The 20,296-nt window shown below is 61.9% G+C and overlaps 1 protein-coding gene across 1 annotated transcript; it reads right to left on the bottom strand.

Annotated features, from left to right (window-relative positions):
- Positions 1 to 422: 422 nt before the first annotated feature.
- KANK3 (KN motif and ankyrin repeat domains 3) lies at positions 423 to 11,275 on the bottom strand. Its single transcript, XM_054175468.1, has 11 exons — positions 11,162 to 11,275; positions 5,975 to 6,049; positions 3,923 to 5,695; positions 3,677 to 3,776; positions 3,330 to 3,530; positions 2,698 to 2,785; positions 2,180 to 2,399; positions 1,726 to 1,868; positions 1,217 to 1,417; positions 1,026 to 1,124; positions 423 to 763 (listed from the first exon to the last, which is right to left on the bottom strand). The coding sequence occupies exons 2-11, from the start codon at positions 6,009 to 6,011 to the stop codon at positions 704 to 706; spliced, it is 2,922 nt and encodes a 973-aa protein (XP_054031443.1). The 5' UTR covers positions 6,012 to 6,049; positions 11,162 to 11,275; the 3' UTR covers positions 423 to 703.
- Between the last annotated feature and the right edge of the window lie 9,021 nt (positions 11,276 to 20,296).

The raw sequence follows: 20,296 nt of genomic DNA, 5'->3' as shown, positions 1-20,296 counted from the left end.
CTCAGAAGTTGTGCTCCTGCTCTGTAGATGACATCACCAAGTGATTCCATGTTGAACTCCATCCTTTGGCTAAGCAATATGTGGTTGGGTTTTTATCACTCTGTGTGCATGTGCAAGGAAAAAATGCAGATTTCAGCCAGGAAAAGGAATGCAGAAAAGGGCAAGTATTTCAGTCTGGAAATGCTCCCAGCCCACGTCCAAGGCACCAGGAAGAAGCTGGTTGTGTCCCCTCTCCCTTGCCTGCTGGGCATGGCTCCCCCAGGGACACTGAGCCGGTGCTCACCTTCCACAGCCCTGCCCCCTGCCACCAGCTCCACTGCCCCTGCAGCTGCCAGGGGCTGCTAAGGGAGCAGAAACCAGGAGCTAGTGCTGCTGGGTTTGTTCTGAGTTCCAGTGAGTTAGGGACTCGCAGAGGACTATCAGCACAGCTCCAGTGGTGACAGCAGGGAGCAGAGGGGGTAGGGCACACCCTACACTTGATGCTTGGCTTCTGTCACTTGGAGGAGCAAGGTGGCCATGTGTGGGCTGCTGTCAGCAGCAGAGAGGCAAGGGAGGCCCAGGGAGGAGGCCTGCTCCTAGTGACAGGAGGGTTGGAGCATCTGCAGTGCGGGGAGCAGTTCAACACACAGGAGTGGCAGGTGAAGGGACATCAGTTACAGCCCAGTGCTGATGGTGCTGACTGGCACCCAGCTGGATCCCAGGGTCACTGATCTGCTGTCTTGGGGCTGCCAGGGCTCTTCGGGGCCCTTGGTGATATCCCCTGCTGTAGAGAGAGCAGCCACAAAATGTCACCAGAGATCCCTCCAGCAACTCCTGATCAGGACCAGCCAGGCTGGGTCCCTGCTTCTGAGGGTGCAGCGAGTGCGTGGCACCTGTCCCTGCAGCCCCTTCTGGGGAGCACTGTGGATCATAGCCCTGTCCCTCCCCCAAGGGAGCCCCGTGCCACCTGTGCAGCTGAGTCACGGTGCCGTGCCACACCTGTGTGTGGCACAGGGCAGGTGACAGGGGGGCGGTGAGGTACTCACTGGAGGCTGTGCCTTGGTGCCATTGAGGTGGGCGTAGAGCAGCACAGCGATGTCGCTGTGCCCAGCCTCCAGCGCGATGGCCACGGCGTTGTTCCCGTCCTGGAAGGGAGGCGCTCGGGTAGAGGCCTGGGGGCAGGCCGCGGGGGGGAGGTGGGGGTAGGTGTCCCTGAGCCGCGGTGGCAGCGACTTACAGTATCAGTGATGGAGACGTCGCAGGCAGGCTGGGCCAGCAGCAGCTGGACGGTGTGGGTGCGGCCGTGCTCGCAGGCGCACATCAGAGCCGTGGAGCCCTCCTCGTCCTGCAGGTTGACGTCGGCCCCGCAGGCCAGCAGGGCGGCCACCATCTCCTGCCGGCCGTGGCTGACGGCCAGCATCAGCGCGGTCTGCCCAGCCTGCGGTGCAAGGGACACTGCCAGGCTGCTCCTGCCCAGGCTCTGCCACCCTCTCTTCTGCTGCCCCAAGGAGGGACTATTCCTGTCTCTGGTGCCCACACAGTCTCTGCGCACCTCGCTGACTGGCGATTAGCTGTGGGTGAGACCTAAGAGCCCTGATGCCAGGCAGGAGTTCCTAACAACATGATGCCCTCTGTACCAGTCCCTTCAGACTCTGGAGTCACAGTCCTGCCTTGAAGGAGCTGAGCATGGCCCTGGCAGCTGCCTGGGGGAGCAGGTAAGCACGGTGGCTCCAAGCCCACACCCACCTGGCTGGCCTTGGCGTTGACATTGCCCATGCTGAAGAGCCTCCTGACCACGTTCATGTCATCCTCCTGCTCGACGGCCGCCAGCGCTGCCAGCATGAGAGCTGTGTAGCCAGCTTTGTTCTGGTGGTCCACATTACAGACCCCTGGGGGATGGGCACAGCAGGGAGCTCAGGAGGCATGGACTGAGCCATATGCCTGGCTCCTGCTGTGCCTAGGGTGCTGCAAGCTGTCCCATAGCCCCATGAGCACAGACTTGTGGAGGGGTTCCCCCTCTCCAGTCTGGGCTGCAGTGGCTGCCCAGATTCCTTTGCACCTGTAGATGGACACAGCCCAGGGCAGCTCTCCCTGCCTCTGTGCTGCTAGCACCATCTCACCATGTCCTGGCCAGGATATGGCCCAGGGTGCAGAGTGGGATGGTGGCAGGGGCACATTTCAGGGCCTCAGGGGCACTGACCTGTGTCCAGCAGCAGCTGCACAATGTGGAAGTTGGAGTGGGAGACGCTGTAGTGCAGAGCTGTGTTGCCGTTGCCATCTGCCAGGTTCACTACATGAGCCAGGAGAGCAGGAGAGAGCTCAGCGAAGGCCAGCAGGTGGTTGGCAACTGTGTCAGGGATGGAGGACTTCTGGCTGGACAGACGGAACCACTCCTGCAGGACCAGGCTGCTGCTGGCGAGCTGTGGGCAGCGAGCAGCGCTGAGCTGGGGGCTGTAGCTTTGTGTGCCCCCCAGCACCATGCTGCTGTCCCTGGCCCTGCCCCTCCATAGGAGGGGTCTGGAAGAAGGCAGGGAACCCCAAACCCATGCTGGGATGGCCCAAGCTTGCGTCCACGTGGGTTTAAGGGTGTCTGGAGCCAAGGACTGCGTTCTGGGGGAAGATGCTGAGCTTTGCTTGGTCCATTTTTGGGAAGGGCAGCCCTAGGAAGGACCCTGGCAGGTACTGGGTGAGCAGTGCCACCCACAGCACCCCACTCACCACCTCCTTGCTCTTGGTGGCACCAGCATGGCCCAGGTGTGTCTTGACGATGAGGCAGGCCTCTCGCATCCTGGGGCTCAGCTCAAACCTGGGGAGAGCAGGGGGGGTCTGCGCTGCAGGTCTGTGTCAACTTCCCCCCCTCCAAACTTCCCCAGCCAGGGCCACCCTGAGGCTCCTGCAGAGAGCTCCTCTCCCCCCATGCCAGTGAGCCTCCATGAGCTCCCCATGGTGCAACAGCTGGCTTGGTGGTTGCACCTTGGCAGCTTCAGCCTCTGCAAAGCTCTGCTGAGCCAAGCCCTACCCGGCTGTGCTCGGGCAGGATTTACTCAGTTTTAGGCCAAATTTTTCCCTTTTGTTGAAAAATGCCATTAAAGGGCTGCTGGTTTTTCAATATCCCCCTCCAAACTCTTCTCCAGCAAAGGGGCATCTGAGGCCTCACTCTTCTCCTCTCCTCAGCAGACCCAAGAAGCTGGCAGGACTCTTCCTGCGGAATGGCTTTTGCAGGAGCTGGAGCTGCTTTTCCCCATTGGCTGAACCAGCCCCAGGGCAGCGGTGTCGAGGGGGCAGGTCTGGTGCCAGCCTGTGGCTCCCAGCTGCACAGTGTGAGGAAGCCTTCCTCACTGGGCACTTACTTCTCCTTCACCTCGGGGGGCTCCATCAGGGTCACTCCACCCCCCTGGCACTCCTGTCCTGGCTCCTGCTCGCCCTCCCCAGCCTCCTCGTCCGAGGTTTCCGTGTCCTGCTCCTCGCTGTCAGAGCTGTCAGCTGAAGCCTTTTCAGAGGAGCTGTCCTCCTCCTCCTCCTCCTCCTCCTCGCTGGATGTGCTCTCGTACCTGCGCAAAGGGAAGATGCTTGGTGGTGCCACAGCACTTGCCTGGTCCCCCCCCGAGACCCCACTGCCACTGCTCCCCAGCAGAGGGTGGGGATGCTCGGGCCCAGGGCCAGCCCAGGAGGGCAGGGGGAGGCCCCCAGCACGTACTCCCCGTTCAGCACGCCCACGAACTGCAGGCTCTTCTTGCTGCCCTCGGCCTCGCTCCGGGGGGGGCCGTCCCTCTTCTTCATGATGGACTTCAGGGCTCCTGGGGTAGAGATGGGTGTCAGGAGCCAGCAAGCAGGAACCTCCCCACGCTGGCCCTGCAGGCACTGTCCCCATTAGGGCCACCCTCTCCTTTTCCACAGGACCGTCCCAGCCCAAACCCTGCTGTCACCCCTGCTGCTGGCTCACCGGCTGCAGGGCTCGGAGCAGCTCTGCCATCCTGCACTGTGTGTGGGTCACAGCCGCTGGGCATCATCTCTGGAGTGGCTGCCCTGGAGGCTGGGCTGCTCTGGCACGTCCCCCCTGTATCTCCTGCATCCTGAACTGAGGAGGCACTCAGGGCATGTCCTGCACCAGGCTCTGCCTCCTCACCTGCCAGGACGGTGCTGCCCACGTCGGTCTGGCTGCTGCCCACGTCGGTCTGGCTGCTGCCCACGTCGGTCTGGCTGCTGCCCACGTCGGTCTGGCTGCCTTTGTCTTCAACCCGGGGCACCGAATCCGGTCCAACAGCCACGTCGTGTCCCTGGGGGCGGCAGCCCACCCCGACACAGGCGGTCTGTGGGCAGCACTCCACGCCTGCCTCTGCCGTCTGCGGGGTGTCTCCGGCCGCCCGGCTCTGCGTCGCCACTGCCACCTCCACCAGTGCCTCGGCCACCTGTGGCTTGGCTGTCACCTCCTTGTCTGCCTGCCCGCGGGGCCTGCGGGCACACACCTCCAGCCGCAGCTCCTCCAGCTCCCGCGTGGCCTCCTGCAGGTGCCCCTCCATCAGGGCGATCACCTCCTTCTGGTGCCCCACCGTCTGCTGCAGCAGCTCCAGCTCCTGCTCTGCCTCGCTGGACAGCCCCAGCGAGGACTCCAGCACCCAGACGGCCGCATCCTTGCACTCCCTCTCCCTGCCATCCACCACATCGCTGCCCCCCTGCTGGGACCGGTAGTAGAAGACTGCATCAGCCATGGCCCGGTCCTCGCCCACCGCCACAGAGCGGCACAGCCTCTCGGTGGGCCTGGGGCTCCTGCTGGGCCAAGCCCTGCCAGCCCTCTCTGGCACTGCCAGCTTCTCCGTCAGCTTCCTCAGCTCTGCAATCTTGCTCGCTCGCCCCTTTGCTGGCTCCACTTCACCCTCCAGCCCTGATCGGGCTGGCTCCTCACCCCCTGCCACCACCTCGGAGCCAGGGGGGTGGCCAAAAGCCTCGCCGGGCTCTGCTGACAGCTTCTCCATCAGCTTCGCCTTCTCCCTCTTCAGCTCGCAGATCTGTGTCTCCAGCAGGGGGATGACTTTCACCTGCTCCTCCAGGTCCCGCAGCTGCCGCAGGGCCGCGGCCATCTGCTCCCGCACGTGGTGCAGGGGTGCGGTGCTGAGCCCTGCCGCCGGGGTGCTGAGCCCCGCCGCTGGGGTGCTGCGCCCCGAGCTGCCAGGGCTCACCCGGCCCCAGCCCACCTGGCTCTCGGTGCCCACCGGCGCCCAGGGGAGCGGCTGGCTCAGGCCACCGCGGGAGGCACCACTGCCGTCCTGCAAATGGCCTTGCTCCTGCTCCAGCCTCCTGCTCGTCTCCAGCAGGGTCTTCTCCACCCGCGGGTTTCGCATGAGGCCCTTGCGGGTGGGCACAGGCAGCAGCCGCACCGGCAGCGGCGGTGAGACAGGATGGGAGGCTGGCTTGCTCGGGGCCCCCCGGCTGTGCGGGGACAGCAGTACGGCTGTCCTTCCGTCCTCGCTGGCCATGGAGCTGAGGGACTCGGTAGAGGTCCAGGCGCTGGCATGGCTGCTGGGGCTGCGCAGGGCGCTGGGCGGCTGCCGGGCACCTCTGGCCCTGCGCGGCACCTTCCTGAGCGTTTGGCCACTTTGGATGTCATCGACATACTTCAGGAAATCCAGGTCGAGGAGGAAGCCATAGGGAGTCTCCACCGAGTAGGAGCTCTTCTCCCCATCATCCTGGTCCCGGTACAAGAATGGGCCCCCAAGATCTGCAGGTGGAGGAGGGATGGTTAGGCAGAGACTTGATGGAGACAGGAAAGCTTTTCCTACTGGTTATACTGGGATCTGCAGCCCCTGCTCTGTGTCAGGATGCTGCTGGCAATGGGCCCAGCAGATGACCCTGGCACCTTCGGTGTTGTTGGGTGTCACAGGGCGCCCACTCCCTGCTGAGGTTGGTGCTGGGGTGAAGAAGCCCATGGGGATGGGGTGGGACAACTCAGCCCTGCCATTCTGCTGTCCCTGCCCAGTGACACTCCCAGTCCCTTTACCTGGAAGGTTCTGGTTCAGGGGTGCAGGCTGAGCCATCTTCTCCCCAGGATGTTGCTGACCAGGGGATCATCAACCTGCAACGAGAGGGCCACGTCCAGTGAAACTTAGCCAACAGGGAACACTGAGTCCCACGCAGCCACAAACCTGTGTGCCCTGGCCAGGGGACACCCCACAACCAACCCCCACCATGTGCCAGGACCCCTCCCCCGCTGTGGCGCCGGCGGTGCGGCAGGGAGCGCAGCGCTGCCCGCGGGGCTGGGGCTCTTTGTACATTTAAGGAATGCTTGGGCTGGGGCCGCTGCGGCCGCTTGCTGTCAGCTCCAAGGGTGCAGAGCCGTGAGTCAGAGCCTGGCTGTGCTGTGGGAACGGACGGGGAAGAGAAAAGAGGCGGCGGCGAAGTTTGCTTCGGATGAAGCGAATCGATGCTTTTGCAGAGCCACCTGACAGCAGGCAGCTGCCAGCACCCCTTGGTCACTGGGTGCCATGGCTGCCCTCTGCCAGGGCTGAGCAGGGCCAGGGTGCCCTGTGCTGCCCATCCCTGCCCCAAGGGTGTCTTGAGGGTCAGTGACCCCCCCAGGAGGGACCTGGCTGCCTTTCCCTGTTGATAATGGGGGATAAGGCACAGTGGGAGGTGGGGGCAATGAAATGGGAACCCCAGGAGCCAGGCATGGGCACGCAGGAGGGGAGCCAGTGGGATGTGGCTGCGCGCCAGGGCTGACCTCACAGCTAGGGGTGCTGCCAGCTGTGAGCATTCAGATGGGACCTGCCATAACATCTGGCAGCATCTGGGTGCTGGGCCCAGGTTGGAAGTGCTCCTGGCAGAAGCAGGACAGGGGCAAACGGATCCCCAGGAACGCCTTCTGCTGCTGTGCACAGCGTCACCCCCCAGGCACCTGCTGGGTCCTGACGTGGCAGGGATGTGGTGGCCCTGCCCATGGGCACAGGTGGCTGTGCAGCTGTTGGTGGGCAAAGCAGTTGGCACCAGGCTATTTTTGGAAAAAAGCAAGGGAGGAAGCATGCAGCAGAGGAAAGGCAGGTCAGGAACAGCCCCAAGGGAAGCTGAGGCTCAGCACCGTCCAGAGCAGGGTGCCTTGGCTGCTGACAAACACTCTTATTCATTCCCAAATCCCCTGCCTGGGCCAACCAGAAGATCTAGACTTCCATAGCAGAGATGCTGTGGCCATCCCTGTCACATGGGAACAGTGTGACAGTCCCTGCCTTGCACCCACTGCCCATGGCAATGCTGCTGCAGTCACCAGCCTACAGCTCACCCTGACCACGCAGCTGCCAGGAGCTGGAGAAGCAGCCATGGCACAGGCAGCACCAGGCCAGGCTCAGCTGGACAGGGCAGCCTCCTAATGCCAGCCCCAGCGCATGGGGTCAAGGGGTTCACAGCAACCAGGCAAGGATGAGACACCTCCCATCAGTCACCAGGCCAGATCCTGGGCCTCTTCCCCTCCTCTACCAACCTATCCATAGCTGATACACTCCCAGCTTCCACCTTGCTGGGATCATCCCAGCTCCATCCTGGCACCCCTTCCACCTTCCCTGGGATCTCCAACTTTCCCCTGCCACCAACTTTGTGCCTGGCAGGGTCCACGCACCCCCAGCTCATCTAATCCCTCCTGCCCTGGGGAGCTGCCAGGTTCCTTCTCTGCAGGGCCCTCGCTGCAGGTCATGAAGCAGTGAGGTAGTGAGGACAAACCTCCCAGCGGGCTCTGTGCAGGCTGTAAATCAAACGGGAGGAAGAGGGAGAGCAGCAGCAGCGGGGCCAGCGGCAGTGTTTCCTCGGCCAGCAGCTCCCTTCCGCTGCCAGGGCAGACATTGTCCTGCCTGGGGCCGTGCCAGGAGGAGCTGCCTCTGCCAGGAGCCCTGCGCAAGGTCTGCCGCTTGTGGCAGAGGCTCTTCCACCAGCACTGCCCTGCTGTCCCTTCTCCTGACCCAGGGCTGCACTGCTCCTTCCCTGTGCCACCTTGTCCTGCCCCTTCCCTGTGCCACCTTGTCCTGCCCCTTCAGCCGCTGCCAGTGGATGCTGTCAACTGCATGGCAGCACTGCCTGTCCCCAGAGCCAGGGGACAGCCTCCCACAGTTCCCCCGTGGCTCTCGGCCCCCAACAAGATGGGCTGGATCCAGCTCCTGCCTTCACCCATCTCCAAAACAAGGGGCCAGGCCAGGCCATGGGACCTGCAGGCTCTAAATCACTGCACAGCCTGGAGGAGACTCAGGGGAGACCTTATTGCTCTCTATAGCTTCCTGAAAGGAGGTTGTAGACAGGTGGGGGTTGGTCTCTTCTCCCAGGCACCCAGCACCAGAACAAGAGGACACAGTCTCAAGCTGTGCCAGGGGAGGTTTAGGCTGGAAGTGAGGAGAAAGTTCTTCCCAGAAAGAGTAACTGGCAATTGGAATGTGCTGCCCAGGGAGGTGGTGGAGTCCCTGTCCCTGGAGGTGTTCAAAAAAGGATTGGATGTGGCACTTGGAGCCATGGTTTAGTTGTCAGGAGGTGTTAGGTATTAGGTAATAGGTTAGACTTGATGATCTCTGAGGTCTTTTCCAACCCAGTTGATTCTGTGATTCTGTAATACTGCTCAGGAGACCCTGTGATGGCCAAACCCTGACAGGGTCCCCATGATGTCCCCCTGGGGACCATATGATATGCAGCCTGCTCCTGGGCTGCCCTGGGCTGGGTGGCCAAGTGAGAGGCAGGCTGGATTTGAGCTGGAGAGGATGAGCAACGGTGGCAGAGGGCCCTGTGCAGTGGTAGCAAAAGGGTTAAGTCCCCACACCCTCGGCCCAGCCGCTGCTGGCACCTGCTGGGGCGGCCACACAAAGCCAGCCTTGTCCCCGGCTGGCCGCCACCAGCGCTTCAAAGGGAAGCCGCTCTCCACCTGGGCTGAAGTCCCAATGGGGAAGACCATGCCGGCCACCTTGGTGCCAAAGGCTGACTTTCAGCAGCCGTGGCTGCTTCCCTGGGCACCAGGGCTTGGTGCTGCTGGGGCTGGGCACAGGGGCCCCCAGGTGCCATCTTCCTTTGGATAAAACTGCAAACGTTATTTCTAGCCCCACTCTGTTTCTGCAGAGGAGCAGGGGGGGACCAAGGGAAGTGGAAGAGGAGGAGGTGAAGCAGAAATCTACTGCATGAGGACACAGTTATCCCTGTGGAGACAGGGCTGCACTTCATCCTGGGCTTGCACTTCTATTTCCTCCTCCTGCCATCCTAGTGATGCCAACAGAGGAAACTTGGGGCCAAAACTGGAGCTGCTCTGCTCAGCGACAATAAAAAGCGATGTCAGGGATGGGGCATCCTGAGCAAGCTGGCACAGCTCAGGTACAGCCCAGTACTCATGCCCCAGCCTCAGCCAGCCCCCTGGCACCCTTAGCCTTGTGGAACCACCTCTGCTCTGGGTCCCCAAGCCCCTGGGCTGCAGGGGACAGATCTGGCACATCTATTTTTAAAGCTGCAGACTTCTTTGGGCCCTTTCCCTCATCAGGGGCACAAATGGGGCAGCCCCCACCCTGGCTCGGCCACAGGTGCTTGGCCATGCAGCCTGAGCCACTCCACCAGCGTGGCCAGGGCTGGACGTGGAGAGAGTTCTCACTGGCTCTCCTCCCAAGCCAAAACAGTGAGGTCATGAGGAATGTGAGAAGAACAGAGTCCAGAGCAGCCCTGGCCAGCACGACTTGATTTATCTCGGCCAGGCACGCTTCCCCCAAAGCTGCGCACAGGAGATAAGGCCCAAAGCTCGGGGCTGAGGCTGTCCCAGAGTCGAAGGGAAAACACTGAGCAAGCACAGGGCTTCCGCCACCCCCAGTGCCCTGCTGGGATTCAGGCTGCTCACAGGGAGCTGGCAGTCACACCTCCCTGTCACCTGCAGTGTCACCACCGGTGCTGTGGCATCCAGGGCTCACCACACTTCCTCGGCCGTCTCTCCTGTCCCTGTCCCCTGTGCCGTGGCTGTACAGCGCAGCTGGTGTGTGCCACCTGCTGTCCCCACACCTGCTCTCCCAGGCCCCCTTGGCCACACTGCCCATGCTGGGGCTGCTCCCATTGCTGCTGGGTGCCATGTGAGTGGCTGTGCCTGCGCTGGCAAGAGAGGGAAAAGGAAATGCTGCTTCCCACTCAGCAGCCTCATCTCAGGGCTGGGCTGCTATTTCTGGAGTTGTCACTGTCAGCACGGGTGTCAGAAAGCCGTGGGGGCTGCTTGGGCTCTCCAGCACCTCGGGGACCTCCCCAGGCTCACACAACACCGGGGCAGCAGGCATGGTCCATAGGTAGATGTGCTCACAGGGGGATCTGCTCTTCCTGCCCTGCCACACCTATAGCTCCGTAGGGCTCCTGCATCTCCACTAGACAACATCTACCTCTGGTCTTGCACCCCCATCACAGCTGCCCACCAGCACTTCCACCAACACCTCCCTGATCCCCTCAGGGCTGATGACCACACATGCAGCTGGCAGAGTCCCAACGGTCTGGGGTCACCCTGCTGCGAGGAGCTGCTGGGGGGTGAAGTGAGTGGTTCCACTTAGCCCTGGGTACACACACAGCCAGGTACACTCAGAGCAGTGGGCACAGCCCCAGGGCGGGTTTCCCATCTGCACCCCATGTACCCTTCGGCACTCCAGAAGGGCCTGCAGCAGCTAAACTGCCCTGCCACACCCCCAGCCCTGTGGGGCTCCAGCACCTCGGAGTGTCCCCCAGCCCTGCAGCACCCCCCGCCCTAGCAGGTCCCCACGCCCCGGGTGCCCACCTGCATCCCCACCCTTCCGGGACGCCCATAGCGCTCCCAGCACTCTGCACGCCCCCGCAGGTCGGGGCGCCCCCAGCCCAACCCAGCCCAGCCCCGGACACCGCCCCGGAGATTCCCCGCCAGCCGGGGCGGGCGGCCCAACTCGGCCCCGACGGCCCGAAGCCGCCTGCCCCGGTCCACGCTCCGCTGGGTGCGGGCAGCAGCGCCGGTCCCGGTGCTGCCCGGGCATAGTTCCCGAGCAGGGAGATGCCAGGCCCGTCCCACCCCAGCGCGGTCCCCGATCGGCCCCTCGGCGGGCCCGGAGCGGCGGCGGCGGCTCCGGCTCCGGGGGCCCCGCCAGGCGCCGCCACCGGGACGAGCCCCCGCCCCGCCGCCGTCCGGAGCCGCCGCTGCCGGCCAGACAGGACCGGACCCCCCCGTCCCGTCTCCGCCGCCCCTCACCTCACCGCCCGGGCGTCTGGGCTGCAGCCGGGCCCCAGCGCGGAGCCGCCGTCCCGGGCCCGGCGGCTCTGGGCTGCACCGCGGCGCCGGGCAGCGCTGCCCGCCGCAGCCCCGGGCCGAGGGCGGGCCGGCAGCGGGGCGGGGCGGTGGCGGCGGGAGGGGATCGCCCCCGGGCCCCGACCGGGACGGGCGCCGCCCCCGGCCCGCACAGCACCGCGGGATCTCCCGTCGCCCCGGCACGGAGGTCCTTGCCGCCCCCTCTCCTGCGGCTGGGGGGCTCCCGGGGTGGGATATCCCCTGTCCCATCGAGGCCAGGAAGGGGATGTCCCTTGCCCTGGTCACGGCGGGGTCCGCTGTCCTGGCCACCCCGGGGAAGGGCTGTCCCGTGTCCCAGTGAGCCCGGGAAGGGAGGCGTCCGCTGTCCCAGTCACTCCAGGGATGGGGGAACCCCTGCCCTGGTTATCTCTGGTATGGGATGAGATAATGCTCTTACTAATCACTCTGGGATGTCCCTACCCTGCTCACCTTGCCACGGTCTCCCTGGAGAAAGGGAGATCCCCCTGCCCATGTCACCCTGATGATGTGGGGTATCCTCAGCCCTGAGCTCAACACTGCTGTGGGCTGGTGGCCTGCGGGTGCCAGGGGTCCGGCTCCCTGCTCCATCCTCCTCCTCACATCACAGCTGTGTCCCCCCGCCTGCCTGGCCCTTGTGGTCTCACGTCCCAGCCGTGCCTGGGAGCCCTGTGCCGCTCTTCCCGGCCGGGCTCCCCGGGCCTGGCCCCGCTGGGTTTTGGCAGCAGGCTCAGCAGCAGGCTGTTTGTCTCATTTTCTTGCCAGCTTTCTTCCCTGCCTGCTCCTCACGCCGGTCGCTCAGCGCCGAGGTCTGGGCTGTGCTCCATCCCGCAGGGACCCCTGGCAGTTTCACACTTTAAAGCTTGCCCTCACTAACAGTTCCAACCTCTTTCAGGGCTGAATCCCTCAGCAAGGGCTTCTGCTTCTTTTTCTCTGGTTCTCAGCTGCTGCACCCCGCGGGTGTTTTTCCATGGCTGGCTTTTCTGTAACCACTGCTCAGGGGAAGAGCAGGAGAGGCAAGCAGCACTTCCCGGCTCCCGCCCAGCCGCCGCCTGCCAGCCTGGGGACTTCCTGGGAAAGGGTCAGCATCTGGACGGAAAAACCTTTCATAGCCTAATGGATCTACCTCCACCAACAGACCTCACCCCTCTCCAACCCATTTACATACTTGGCCTCTCCAACATCCTGTGGTAATGAACTTGATCATTTCGTGCCCTTGTTCTGTCTCCAAAGCAGGTCTAGAATAGCTCCACTCCTGACGACTCACTGCCTGCCTGGCAAAGACATTGGCCTCTCCTCCCTAGCCCTGCAGCCTGCCTTCTCCATCCAGATCAGGAAGGTAAAATCTGGCACAGTGAGCAAAGTCCCACCAGTGTCTGCCCACTGGTTGTGCCACAATGCTTGTGCCCTGTGCCCTGTGTCCTGGCTCAAAGCTCCATGGAGGGCACACAGCCAAGCCCTTTGGTCTCTCTCTTGGAAGCCTGACAGAGCTGTCACCCGTCGCCAAACTGCAGTTCTTGTTTCCTCCTTGTGAAGGCAGGGAAAAACCCTGGAGGAGTTGAGGGAAAATGATCTTGGGAAAGAGATGTCTATGCCAGCTCTGCAGACCTTACCCACATGTCCAGTGCCACCCTGGCACCAGGGCAGAGCTGTGAAACAGTGCTGAGGAGCCTTGAAGCACCAAGCACCTCCAAGGAAACAGAGACCTGGGGCTACCTAAATTTGCTGCTGGAGCAAGGAACTGTGGCAGCTCAGAGAGATTTCCAGGCTAAAGCTCAACAGCAGCCTTTGAACAAGGGCTGTGGAGTTGTTCCCTGAGCCACTCAGAACCCCCTGGCTGTAAACTCCTGTGATCAAGCAGAATTAACCCCAAGGGACAGCCTCTGCGTCTAACATTCAGGGCTTCCTGAGGGAGCTCTGCAAAGCTCAAGCACAAAGACATGGCCAGCGCAGTGCCAAGGGCCAGCCCCTGCTGTAACCCCCAGTAAATCACAGCTGCTCTGAGAGGCTGCATGGAGAAAAGCCCTTCCCAAGTCTCACATGTTAGCCAGTGTGGCAGCCCCAGCTGAACCCCGGCTCAGAGGCAAATGGCAGCTCCTGCTGCCTGCCCTGCTGTGCCAAGCTTTGAGTTAATGAACACACAACTGAGAGGCTGCAAGTCTTCAGGTGGGTGAAGGACACCTGGGGACCCAGTCCTGGTAAGGACATGGGTAAAGATCAGGGACTGGCACAGCCTGGAACCAAGCATTCAACATCTCTCATCACCCTGCACAGTGGTGAGTGGGGCTGGTCAGGCTTTTGTGGCTGTTGTAGGGGCAGCTTTGCCACCCCCCAATGTTTTCCTGGTGCTGCAGTGTTGCAGTTCAGCTGCCTGGGGCTCTGCTGACTTTCATGGCATCCTGGCTGGGCCTGGGCCTGAACCTCATGCTGGCCAGAAAACCTGGCCTTGACCCTCCCGAGGCTCTGGGACCTGATGAGTTTTGACTTTGTCAGAAACACTAAAGAGCTTTTTTTTGGTCCAGAAGAGGGTCTCCAACCATGCTTTTGTTTTGTGAATCGCAGTCCTTTGCCCTCTGCCTGCCCCAGCTGGGACTGTACATGTGATTGTGTCTCAGTTTCCCCATCAGGGCAGTAGGGGCATGTGTGCTGTGATGTTCACCAGCATGGCAAGGAGCTGCTCTGCTGTGTGCTGGGAGCAGAGCCCCAGGAGCTTAAAGTGGCTGCAAACTGACAGAACAGGCTGTGTCCATGTCCCTGCTTCTACAGCACAGGAATTGCACGGTGCTGGCACACGAGGAAACCCATAGAGCTTGGCCAGGCAAGCAGCTGGCTGTGAGCAAGCCTTTGCTGTCATCCTGCCTCACTCTGGTGGCCCCTTGGATGGAGAGAATTTGGGAAACGCTGCTGGAGGTGGGGTAGGGAAAGGCTGCAGCCCTGTGTGCTGCAGCATGAACTGTCCCTGGGCACCGGGATCCTGGGATCCCAAACCCTTGAACATCCTGGTCCCCTCCTCAGGCAGCAGGCTCCCAAAGCCCTGGGTGTCCAAGGCTGCCTGCTGGTGGGCTGTGGCTGGGAGAAGCTGTGTGCTAAGGGTGAACACGGAACAGCAGCTGCTGGGGTGTGTTCCAGCCGTTTCCTGCCTGCCTGAGCTCATCTCCTCTTGCTCCAGCTCCCCCATGCCGGCCCAAGCCTGGCTCCTGCCTCCATCGCCCCCTCCATGTCCCCACCGATGGGCTGGCCAGGATGGGCACAGTGTGAGACCCACGGGCAAAGGCTGCCCAGGGCTTTGCCTGGCACAGTGCTGCAGGAAGGTGTTGTGAAGACCTCCATGCTGCACACAGAAACCCTCCCAGCACACATCCCCCGCGGCAGGCTCAGCTGTCCCAGCCCGGCCATGGCAGGATGTCCGTCCTGCCTGCAGGAGTGGGCAGGAAGCTCATTTCCTCTCCTTGCTTCTCTGCTGGGATCCTTCCTCCCCGGGATGTTGCAGCAAAACAAAGGATACAAGAGCGGAGCTGGAGCAGCTTCCTTAGCTCTCCAGTCACGATTGGGCCAGCAGGACCTGGGAAAAGGTTCTTGAGGCACTGCTGGATGTCTGCATGGATGCTGGGCTCATAGCTGGCCAGGCTGGTAGGGAAAAGGCTGAAGTGGGTGGGAGAAACCTCACCCCAACAGCAGCACAGCCACCCCACAGATACCCTACCAGCAGTCTCCTGCTTCATTGTCCCCAACCACCTCATCACCTCCTGGGGACTCTCCTGAACCTGATTCAGGGCCATGAGGTGGCAGCTACAGTGTCGCACACTCGCTGGGGACCTTCTGCTCCATTCCAGTCCCTCCCTCATCCCACTGACATATGTGACCCTGTGCCCCCTCTCATTCACAGCATGGCCCTGCAAGACCAGCCCTGGCCCAGGTGCAGGGTGCCCTCATCCCCTATCCCCTCTCCTGTGCTCCCTTGGACCTAGGTGGCCACAGGTGACGTTCTGTGCCCATGTGGCACTGAAGACTTTTGTCTTGGGCAGTATTTCCCGTGCCTGGCACAGCTCCCAGCCAGCCTGGGGAGGGCTGGGATGGCTTTTTTTTGGTAGCTGCCTTTGTAGCTTGGCCTTATCAGGGCTGAGGAAAATGTCAAGCAGGCTTTCCAAGACTGGGATTTGCCTTGGCCAGAGGCCAGCAGCACTGGGGGGGAACCTGTCCCTCCAGCTGGCAGCTTCCTGCCGTTACAAGGCCATAAACACACCCCAACGGTTGGTGGGAGCTGCCAGCAGGATGCTCCTGGGTCTGGGATTTTCCAGGAACATGGATCACACTGTGCACAGCCTGAGGTGCCTTGAAAAGCTGTGACCTCGGCTTAAACCCAGCATTTTCCTCCGGGGTGTTCTGGGCTGTGTCCTTATGTCCACCTGCTGCCAACAGGCTGCAAAATGAGTTTTGAAAACAAGTGCCCACACTGCCTGTCCCCACAGGGAGTCACTGCTGGAAAGGGGCATTGGGGAGGGTGTCTGCTCTGGGGATTTCACACCACCTTAGGTTGGTCTGGCAGTAGGATGGGCTCCAGGATGCTGCCCAGCACCCATGGGATGTGCTTTTGTGTAGGAGCAGCAGCCCTGGCACAGCTCTGAGATCCCTGGCTCTGGGCAGAAGGGGAGGACACTGCCCTGTGTGGGGACAGGGATGTCCTCATCACGTGGTAGTGACATGGGCTCAGCTTCACACACTGATTTAATAGAATCAGCACAGACTGGTTTGGGTTGGAAGGGACCTTTAAAGGTCATCCAGTCCCCATCCAGACTCCTTGCAGCCAGAGCAGGTTGCTCAGAACCCTAAACAACCTCACCTGGAATCATTCCAGGGATTGGGCATTTCCCACCTCTCTGAGCAACCTGGGCCAGGGTCTCAGCAGTCTCAGTGTCAAACATTTCTTCCTTCTTTCCAGTCTCCCCTCCTCAGCCTCTGCAGCTTGTCTCTTCACTCTGCAGAGCAGGAAGGGGATGGGATGTGCACTGGAGGGAAAAGCTGGACCCAAAATACCTTCTTCTGGGCTCTCTGCCCTCTAGCACCCGGCAAAGATGCCAGCTGAGTCCTCAAGACAAAGAGAGAATGTTCTGCCCAGTGGATGCCCTTCAACCCTGCCACAGCCACCAGCGAGCCAGCCTCTCAGTCTCTCCAGTCGTTTCCAGCCCCCCCTGCCCCAGCTCGGCTCCCCTCATCCCCGGAGCCCTCAGGCTGACGCGCCCAGCTCCCTGTGACATTTCCAGAGAGGCCGAGACAGGCGGCGTGTGTCTGGGCACACAGAGCACCCTTCTGCCCCAGCGCCCCGCAGCCAGCAGCTTCCCAGCCGCCGGGGATCTGGGGAGGGCCAGGGCGGCGCAGCGGGACCTTCCCGGCAGGAATGGCACAGATCTGCCATTGAAAGGCAGCAGAAAAGCCTTTCTGTGCCACTGCCCGAAGCAGCACATCTGGTCCCAGCACACAATCGGGGCATTGAGTCAGCGACAGCGCAGCGGGGCCGAGGTAATGCAACTTCCGTGCTCCTTCCCTCCGCAGGCTGCTTTGGAGCTCCACTCCGTGGCCCGGCAGCACTTCGGACGTTGCTTTCTGCTCTTGAATCTCCGCCGGGAACTTCTCACCTCATCCACTGGACACAAACAGTCTCCCCAAGTATTGCACCATCACCACCACTTCGAGAGCTCCCTCCTGGACAACCCCTGCCTTGGAGCCCAGACCTCCTGGCTGCCACAGTGGGGAGGGAAACGACCCTGGCGCTGGCACCCAGCTGGGATTTTCTTTACTAGCGAGCAGAGAGGAGCTGGAGGGTGGCTGAGCTACAGGAGTCTGTCCTGCAGATGATGTGTGGTGAAGCCACAGAAACACAGAACCATAGAATGGCTTGAGTTGGAAGGGACCTTCGAGATCATCCAGTTCCCACCCCCTTGCCATCGGCAGGAGCAGCTCCCAATAGCCCAGGTTGCTCAAAGCCTCACCCAGCCTGGTCTGAAACAATTCCAGAGCTGGGGCATCCACATCTTCTCTGGGCAACCTGTTCCAGTGTCTCACCACTGTCATTGTGCAGAACTTCCTCCCAACATCCAATCTAAACCTACTCCCTTGGGTTTCAAACCGTTGTCCCTTGTCCTGTCAGCACAGCCCCTTACAAATAGTCCCTCACAGCTTTCCTGCAAGACCTTGCTGGTCCAAGCTGACCTGCACCAGGGGGACAAGGACTGCCCTGCAGGGAGCAGCTGGGCATGCAGGACCTGCATCTCCACTCCCTTGAGGAGCAGGACAAGTGGGACAGTGTGGCCCAGTCCCACAGTCACAGGCCATGGGGCAGGGCAGCACCAAGGGGCACTGTGGGCAGCGGAGGTGCCGCTCAAGCCCTCCCAGAGCTGCCTCAGCATGGAGCAGCACCCATGGGTGCTCTCCAGAAACAGCTCCCCCTGAGCATGGGACCCCTGGCAGTGCTGGCATCCAGCAAGGGCAGACCCCAGAACCGAGGGATATTTGTTAATGACTGCTCTGTGTTTGGAGGGTGCAGCACAGGCTTGAGGCATTAAAGCCAAGCACATCGTGGGGGCAGTACGACACCAAGGAGGTGTCCCCTGATGTGGCTTCCAGGACAGAGGGAGCAAAAACCTTGCTGAGTGTGTGGGTGCAGGGTGGTGCAGGCTGGCTGGCCCTGCTCTGAGCAGGACAGAAGCACTGTGGGCTGAACCAAGGTCACTGAGCCCCACGTTCCACAGGGACAGAGGGCAGAAGGGTGTGGGGTGTCTGAGGCAGGGAGCAGGGCACCATAGCAGAGCTGAACTGGCGGGGGTTGGTGGGAAGAGGTTCTGGGCTCATGCCCAGTGTGAAACCTTGGGGATGGAGCTGGGGGACGCTGGGAGGAGGTTGTGCCAACCAGCAGGAGCAGCTGTGATGGGGTGCCAGGGTGCTGTGGTGCAGAGTGAGGGGTGGCAGGGTGCGGGGGTGCAGGCTGGCAGTGACCCCTTCCCCGCTGCTCTGGCGGTTCGGTCCCCAAGCCGTTTCCCCAGCCCTGTCCCCAGCCGCCTCCTCCCGCCCCCGCGGCCCCGCGGCCCTGCTCCGCTCCCTCGGACCTCTGCCACTCCCGTTGGGATCCGGGTCCGGCGGAGGCACCGGGACGGGGCGGCCGGCAGGGGGCGATGGCGTCCCGGGAACAGCCGCGGGAGAGGAACCGGGAGGGGGGGCGCCGGGCTGGGGGGCAGAGGTGGGAGCTGGGATGGGGGTGGGCTCTGGGGGCTGGGACACAGGTGGGGGCTGGGAGCATGAGCTGGGTGCTGGAAGTGAAGTCACCAGGTGGGCACTGGGGGCACAGGGTGGTAACAGAGTGAGTGCTGGAGGTGGTGAGAGGGGCGTGAGCCTGAGGTGGGTGCTGGAGGTGGTGAAGGGGGCATGGAAGGGGCATGAGCCTGAGGTGGGTGCTGGAGGTGGTGAGGGGATCATGGAGGCAGTCAGGCCCTGCCAGAAGGTGAGGGCAAGACCTCTTCACAGCTGGTGGCGCAGTGACAGGAGGGATAAGAAGCCACAGAGCCTAGGACAGTGCAAAGAAGCTTTTTGTTCTTCTCCCTGACCTATGCAGCCTCTCAAAGGTTGCTTTCAAATTCTTGGTCATGGCAAGAGGTGACAAGGAGAGAGATGACACAAGCCCAGAATCTCAGCATGGTATGGGTTGGAAGGGATTACCCAGTCCAACCCTCCTGCTAAAGCAGGACACCCACAGCAGCTTGCCCAGAATCACAATTTCCAGCTGGATTTGGACTCTATCCAGACAAGAAAACTCCACAACCTCTCTGGGCATCCTGCTCCAGGCTTCCAGCACCCTCACACCAAAGAATTATTGCCTCCTGTTCAGATGGAACCTCCTGGGTTCCAGTTTGTGCCCATTACTCCTTGTGCTGTCCCTGGGCACCACTGAGTAGAGTCTGGCCCCAGCCTGTTGCCCCCTACATCTCCTTTAGCTCTTGCTGAGCATTGCTCAGCTGCCCTCTGGGGCTGCTCCTCTCCAGGCTCTCAGCCCCAGGGCTCTCAGCCTTTGCTCCTCACAGTGATGCTCCAGGCCCCTCAGCAGCTTTGTAGCCTCTGTCAGACTCTCTCCAGCAGTTCTCTGTCTCTCTTGAACTGGAGAACCCAGCTCTTGATCCAGGACTCACGAGATGGCTTCACCAAGGCAGAGTAGAGGGGCAGGAGAACCTCCCTTAACCTGCTGCCCACACTCTTCTCCATGCACCCTACAAGATCATTGCCCTTCTTGACCATGAGAACACATTACTGGTTCATGGTGCAGTTCTTGTCAGGACTCTGATACCAGGGTGGTATCAGAGGGGAAGCAGAAGGCCCCAAATTGCATCTTGCACTCTGGAGCCTGCAGCACTGCTCCACCCCACTTGCTTTGCTGTGCACACTTGGGGCTGGCAAAGACACCCCAATACTTGTCCAGGGGTGGCACATCCCTGCCCTGCAGGTGGCTGCCATGGCTCAGCCCAGGGCCCTGGGGATGCTCCACCACCTACAACATCTCCAGCAGACCACCAGCAGCTCTTCAGAGCTAATGGTCACTTTGGGGGAAGGTTACTTCATTGCTGGGGTTCTCTCCCTGATCCTCCAGAGCAGTGGAGGGGTGGCTGGGCACAAGGAGATGTGGCAGCCCCCGGGGGAAGCAGAGCTGGGGGGGTGTGAGCTGTGCTGCAGAGCGTGGGGTGTGGGGGTGCCCAGCCATCAATCATTCAGTGCTGTTAATTTTTCATGGGCAAGACTCTAAGTGAGGAGCTGGTGCAGAGCAGGCTGATGATTAATTCAGGCAGTGACGCACGGAGGCGAGCGCTGGGCCCAGCCCCGGTGAGTGGGGGTCCTGCTGCTGGGACTGGCTGTGAAACAAGCTGGGTGGGCTGGGAAGGGATGGACCTGCCATGGGGCTGCTGTCACAGGGGCACAGGTCAGCACTGCCACAGTGGCATTTCCTCGTGCCCACCCCAGGACTGGCAGGTATTCCTGCCACAGCCCTGGAGGTGCCACATGTGCCCCTCTTGGAGTACTTTGGGG

This window comes from Dryobates pubescens, chromosome 31 (genome assembly GCF_014839835.1).
Source record: "Dryobates pubescens isolate bDryPub1 chromosome 31, bDryPub1.pri, whole genome shotgun sequence".
NCBI lineage: Eukaryota > Metazoa > Chordata > Aves > Piciformes > Picidae > Dryobates > Dryobates pubescens.
This window is presented reverse-complemented; position numbering and strand designations above follow the sequence as displayed.

What these genes read in the sequence shown, in the direction of transcription:
- KANK3 (XM_054175468.1), bottom strand. Translation starts at nt 6,011, where the DNA reads ATGGCTCAGCCTGCACCCCTGAACCAGAACCTTCCAG. An exon ending in CCCCCCGAGGTGAAGGAGAA is followed by an intron (nt 2,786 to 3,329) that starts GTAAGTGCCCAG and finishes TGCTCTCCCCAG; the next exon opens with GTTTGAGCTGAGCCCCAGGA. An exon ending in TCAACGCCAAGGCCAGCCAG is followed by an intron (nt 1,418 to 1,725) that starts GTGGGTGTGGGC and finishes CTTGCACCGCAG; the next exon opens with GCTGGGCAGACCGCGCTGAT.